Source organism: Phytophthora parasitica (assembly GCF_000247585.1).
Source record: "Phytophthora parasitica INRA-310 unplaced genomic scaffold supercont2.22, whole genome shotgun sequence".
Taxonomy (NCBI): Eukaryota; Oomycota; class Peronosporomycetes; order Peronosporales; family Peronosporaceae; genus Phytophthora; species Phytophthora nicotianae.
This window is the reverse complement of record NW_008649008.1, coordinates 535,087-541,249: the sequence shown is the minus strand read 5'-3', so window position 1 is coordinate 541,249 and position 6,163 is coordinate 535,087. Positions and strand designations below refer to the sequence as shown.

At 53.4% G+C, this 6,163-nt stretch overlaps 2 protein-coding genes across 2 annotated transcripts; one reads left to right on the top strand and one right to left on the bottom strand.

Annotated features, from left to right (window-relative positions):
* PPTG_10596 (hypothetical protein) lies at nt 1-1,284 on the bottom strand. Its single transcript, XM_008905977.1, has one exon. The coding sequence runs from the start codon at nt 1,102-1,104 to the stop codon at nt 52-54; it is 1,053 nt and encodes a 350-aa protein (XP_008904225.1). The 5' UTR covers nt 1,105-1,284; the 3' UTR covers nt 1-51.
* Nucleotides 1,285-1,806: 522 nt separating this feature from the next.
* PPTG_10595 (hypothetical protein) lies at nt 1,807-6,099 on the top strand. Its single transcript, XM_008905976.1, has one exon. It carries the CDS (start codon nt 1,868-1,870, stop codon nt 5,930-5,932), a length of 4,065 nt encoding a protein of 1,354 aa, XP_008904224.1. The 5' UTR covers nt 1,807-1,867; the 3' UTR covers nt 5,933-6,099.
* The last annotated feature ends 64 nt before the right edge of the window (nt 6,100-6,163 follow it).

Here is a 6,163-nt window from a genome sequence, read left to right as displayed (position 1 = left end):
GTTCCTCATACTTGATAATCAAAAGCCTTCGACTACATGTAACATCAAACTTCATGCAAACAGCGCTCGAGGTGGGCGACAACGCTTCTGTGGCGGGAATGACGCCCTCGACTCGATAGCAACGATCTCCACTGGTCGGCCTTCCGCCGGCCTAGTGCAGGCCACCAGCTCCACGTTAATCCGGGACTGTGGTCCTCTCAACCCAGGATATTTCAGTGTCCCGCTCAGTCTTTTGGGCGTCAGTTCTCCGCCTCGAGCTAGGTGCTGCACCTCGTCCAGAGACAACACGCCACTGTAGAACCGAAACTCATCCAGCAGTCCGTGGAAGCCGTACCAGCCAACGAAATCTCCATGAGGATAGCCTCCCCCACCTGAGGTGACGTATCCCGTCCCGACCTGTTCATGAAGTAGATGCTGCCACTCCCGATGGAGAGCTCCAGTCGTAGACCAAACGTTCTCGCCGTCCACATACACGTCCTGCTTTTGGTGTTCGAGGTCGTAGGTCAGCACTAGATGGTACCAGCGGTCAAACTTGAGGTCCGTGGCCACTGGTTTCCTGGCGTCCAGCACCGAGCAGTAGAGGTTGCTCTTCGAGTCCACCATGATGAACTGTTGGTGGTACTGCGGCCAGTTTCTGCTGTCTCGCTCCTCCGACTGCAGGCCGAAAATGACTCCACCTGGGTAACTAGCTGTCTCCATCTCCTTCTGCGCTGCTGGTAGTAGAGAGAACCACAAGTCGAAGCTGAAGCTCTCCTCGTGCATCGTCCGTAACGCAAAGTACATCCGACGGAACTGTCCCCAATCTGTCGGTGGTGGGTACTCGACGCAGGCATAGGACGCCCGCACTAGATCGTCATTGTCGTCTGTACCAAGACCATGGAACAGCATGGACCTCGCCTGCATGTAGCGCCGCTTCCACGTGTGAAGCAGGTGTTGCTGGCTCTCCGGGACGCGGCCGTGCACCATGCGCTCGTGCCAGAGTAGCCCGTCCGAGAACAAAGCGAACCACCGCGAGTTCGTGTGCGATAGCTGAAAGGCGTCGAAACCCGCCAGGAAGCCACAAACCGCTTCCAGGACGTCTGCAGGTAGCTCTTCCAGCCACATGGAGTTTCGATCTGCTTCTCGCTTGAGAATTTGAAGAATGGCGCGACCTAATAGCCCAGCGTTCTCGCAGTCCCAGTGTTGCCGTTCCAAAAGCTCACCTGGGATGGGTGACACGTTAGCCTTAATTGCTCGGAACGTCAAAATGAGCAGGGCGGCGCACCACGTCGCCCATCCCGATGCACCGTCTTTGAGATTGACATTGAAATTGCCAAGCTCTATGAGTTGTAGTATGCCTATTATTATTGCGGTCTTCGTGGTAGAAGTGTAGACGAAAAACCACAAGCGTGGCTAAATGCAATGAATGCAGTATTGCAACGATATTGACAAGCCTTTGCACTTGGACAGCAACGAAACCATGGGTAAGTTGCCCACCTGGCCCCGTGGCGTACAGCTCAAAGCTTTTACGGACCCGAGATTGCACGCGCAAAGCTTCACCATGCAGTCGTCAAAAAGATCGTCTGTCTGCAGTTGTACTCCCTCGCAAAACAATTACCAAAAATTAAGTATGAAAGCTCTCAAATGAGGAAAGAACGATGGCTTTCATACGTGATCTTCTTGAAGCAGAGAGCAGATTTACACAGTTGTGTTTCCCTCGTCCTTTCTCTTATCTCACTTCAACGTTGGCCAACGTTTTAACCAACGAAAGGCATGACGTTGGTCAAGCCAAACACAACGCACAACTCAAGCCTCACTTCCGAATCTGCCGCCTGCCGCACAAGTCGAAGCCAAGACCATCACTCTGCACTCTAGTGGCAAAACAAAAATGTCCAAGGAGGACGACAAGCTCAAGCTGCTGCAACCCGAAGCCAGCAAAAACGACGACGGTGTGCCCGAGGTCTACCGCTCGCTCAACTTCCGCAGCCTGCAAGACCCGTACTCGCACAACAACGACACTATGGCGAGTCGGTACAGCACTCTGAGAGCTGATAACCTCGAAACCATGCTCAACGGAGGCCTCGAGCGGTTCTACAAGAAGTACGACCACCTTTCTCGTAAGGTTAACATCCAGCTACCCACGCCTGAAGTTCGCTTCGAGAACCTCTCCTTCACTGTGCAAGTACCCGTGTCCGAGGAGGACCACGGTACTGTGGGCTCTCACTTACGGGGTATCTTCACGCCCTGGAAGAGACCGGCTATGGCCACCAAGCACGCACTGCACCCCATGAGCGGCATCATCAAGCCCGGTACATTGACTTTGATCCTGGCCAACCCTGGCGCAGGCAAGTCGACGTTCCTCAAGGCTCTGGCTGGGAAACTCCAAAACTCGTCCAAGACCAAACTCGGAGGACAAATTCTGTACTCTGGACTCAAAGGAGACGAGATTGACCTCATCAAACTGGTCGGAATGGTGGACCAGACGGATAACCACATCCCGACACTCACTGTCCGCGAGACGTTCAAATTCGCCGATATGTGCGTGAATGGACGTCCAGAGGACCAACCGGAAGAGATGAGAGACATCGCAGCGTTGAGAACCGAGCTGTTCCTGCAGATCTTGGGCATGGAAGAGTGTGCCGACACTGTGGTGGGTGACGCACTGCTACGTGGTGTGAGCGGAGGTGAGCGTAAGCGCGTCACTATTGGCGAAGTGCTGGTCGGTGGTCAGAGTCTGTTCCTGTGTGACGAGATCTCCACGGGTCTGGATAGCGCTGCTACCTTCGATATCATCAAGTCACTGCGCACCTGGTGCAAGACGCTCGGTGGCTCGGCGGTGATTGCGCTACTGCAACCGACTCCCGAAGTGGTGGAGATGTTCGACGACATCTTGATGGTCAATGAAGGTCATATGATGTACCATGGCCCCAGGACAGAGATTCTTGACTACTTTGAAGGTCATGGATTCACTTGTCCACCTCGTGTGGATCCCGCGGATTTCCTAATCGAAGTGACGTCTGGAAGAGGCCACCGCTATGCAAACGGCAGCATTCCGATCAAGGATTTGGCTGTCACATCGGAGGATTTCAACAACCTCTTCTGCCAGTCGAGCATCTACCGCAAGACCCACGAGGCCATCAGCAAAGGCTTCAACGAGCACCAGTTCGAGAGTGCAGAGGACTTTAAGAAGGCCAAGAGTGTGGCCAACCTGGCCCGTTCCAAGGAGAAATCCGAGTTCGGATTGGCATTTGTCCCCAGTACGATGCTACTGCTGAACCGACAGAAGTTGGTGTGGATTCGTGACCCTCCTTTGCTGTGGGGGAAACTGATCGAAGCACTGATTATCGGCCTTGTCATGGGCATGATCTACTTCGACGTGAGCTCGACGTACTACCTGCGTATGATTTTCTTCAGTATCGCTCTATTCCAACGTCAAGCGTGGCAGCAGATCACCATCTCGTTCCAGCTCCGTAAGGTTTTCTACAAGCAGCGACCACGTAACTTCTTCCGAACGTCTTCGTACGCCATTGCTGAGAGTGTCGTACAGATTCCCGTGAATATGGCTGTCTCGTTCGTGTTGGGCACGTTTTTCTACTTCATGAGTGGCTTGACACGGACGTTCGAGAAGTACATTGTGTTCTACCTGGTGCTCTTGGCCTTCCAACATGCCATCAGCGCCTACATGACTCTGCTGAGCTCTCTATCCCCAAGTATCACGATAGGTCAGGCACTTGCTGCTATCTCCGTGAGCTTCTTCCTCTTGTTCTCGGGTAACATCATCCTGGCCGACCTGATTCCGGACTACTGGATCTGGATGTACTGGTTCTCCCCGATCTCGTGGGCTTTGAGATCCAATATGCTGTCGGAGTTCTCGAGCGACCGCTACACTGATGCCCAGAGCAAAGCACAACTGGAAAGCTTCTCAATTACTCAAGGCACGGGCTACATCTGGTTCGGTGTTGCTGTGCTCGTCGTGTACTACTTCGCGTTCACGAGTTTCAACGCGTTGGCGCTGCACTACATCCGCTACGAGAAGTTCAAAGGTGTGAGTGCCAAGGCCATGCAAGAAGACGAAGCGCACAATGTGTACGTCGAAGTAACTACGCCGACGACTGAACTGCAAGGGATTGGAGCCGCAAAGGTAAAAGGAGGTGGTCTTCCGTTCACGCCTACGAATCTGTGCATCAAAGACTTGGACTACTACGTGACACTACCATCGGGTGAGGAGCGACAGCTCTTGCGGAAGATCACGGCTCACTTCGAGCCTGGTCGTATGGTGGCACTAATGGGGGCCACTGGAGCTGGCAAGACGACGTTGATGGACGTGATCGCTGGCCGTAAGACTGGTGGACGTATCGTTGGTGATATCTACGTGAATGGGGAGTTGAAAGACCCGGCGATCTTCAGTCGCATCACGGCGTACTGCGAGCAGATGGATATCCACTCAGAAGCTGCGACGATCTTTGAGGCGCTCGTGTTCTCGGCCAAACTGCGAATGCCGCCGACGTTCACCGAGGAGGAGCGTATGAATCTGGTGCACGAGACGCTGGAGTTGTTGGAGCTGACAACGATAGCCGGTGAAATGGTAGGCAGTCTGTCGGTTGAGCAGAAGAAACGCGTGACAATTGGGGTCGAAGTGGTGGCCAACCCTAGCGTTCTGTTCCTCGATGAGCCCACGAGCGGTCTGGATGCTCGTTCAGCTCTGATTGTGATGCGTGGTGTGCAGTCGATTGCTCGTACTGGTCGCACAGTGTTGTGTACGATCCACCAGCCGAGTATTTCCATCTTTGAGCTGTTCGACGGACTGTTGTTGCTTCAGAAAGGTGGCTACACTGCGTACTTCGGTGATCTCGGCGTGGACTCAGTCAAGATGCTTGAGTACTTCGCCTCGATCCCTGGTACAGAGGAGATCCGACCGCAGTACAACCCTGCTACGTACATGCTGGAGGTGATTGGCGCTGGTATCGGCCGCGACGTCAAGGACTATTCTGTCGAGTACAAGAACAGCGAGTTGTGCGCCAAGAACCGTGAGCGTACACTGGAATTGTGCGAGGTATCGGATGATTTCGTACGCCACTCTACGCTAAACTACCGACCGATTGCGACGGGCTTCTGGAACCAACTCCAGGAGCTCACGAAGAAGCAGCGACTCACATACTGGCGCAATCCTCAGTACAACTTCATGCGTGTGTTCCTGTTTCCGATCTTCGCCATCATCTTCGGCACGACCTTCTACCAGCTCTCAGCCGACAGTGTCAAGCGCATCAACTCTCACATCGGTCTCATCTACAACAGTATGGACTTTATCGGCGTGACGAACCTCATGACGGTGATCGAAGTGACGTGTGCTGAGCGTGCCGTGTTTTACCGCGAACGCATGTCCAACTACTACAGTCCGCTGCCCTACAGTCTGTCGCTGTGGTTCGCTGAGATCCCGTATCTCATTGTAGTCATCATCCTCTTCGTGACGATCGAGTACTGGCTGGTGGGCTGGAGTGACAACGCTGGCAACTTCCTCTTCTTCCTGCTCGTCTTCTACCTCTACACGTCGGCGTGTACCTACATCGGTCAGTGGATGTCTGCTCTGATGCCGAACGAGAAGGTGGCGAATGTGGCTGTGGGCGCTCTCTCGTGTCTATTTAACTTGTTCTCGGGCTACCTGCTGCCACGTACGGCGATGAAGGCTGGCTACAAGTGGTTCACGTATCTGATGCCGTCGAGTTATTCTCTTGCGGCGCTGGTAGGCGTGCAGTTCGGTGACAACCACGAGATCATCACAGTCACGACGGGAAATACGTCGACAGATATGACAGTGGCGCAGTACATTGAGAACATCTACGACTTCCGGCCGGAGCGCAAGTACAACTTCATGGTCGGCCTCATTGTCATTTGGTTCGTCGTGCAGGTCGCCATCTACCTCACGTTCAAGTACGTGAGCCACCTCAAGCGATAAACTGAGAGGGAGATCACTGCAGACGGAGAGTTTGCTGTGTTTTATATTCGTTGCGTAGTTTTGAATTCACTGCATCATTTTTTCAGTTTTTTTGGTCTTGTACAAATTCTAAAAGCTTAAGTTTAGAGCTACCAACTTCAATGTCAATCTCAAAGACGGTGCATCGGGATGGGCGACGTGGTGCGCCGCCCTGCTCATTTTGACGTTCCGAGCAATTAAGGCTAACGTGTC

Bases quoted from the DNA above. Each gene is read 5' to 3' on its own strand.
- PPTG_10595 (XM_008905976.1), top strand. From the start codon at position 1,868: ATGTCCAAGGAGGACGACAAGCTCAAGCTGCTGCAACCCGAAGCCAGC.
- PPTG_10596 (XM_008905977.1), bottom strand. From the start codon at position 1,104: ATGTGGCTGGAAGAGCTACCTGCAGACGTCCTGGAAGCGGTTTGTGGC.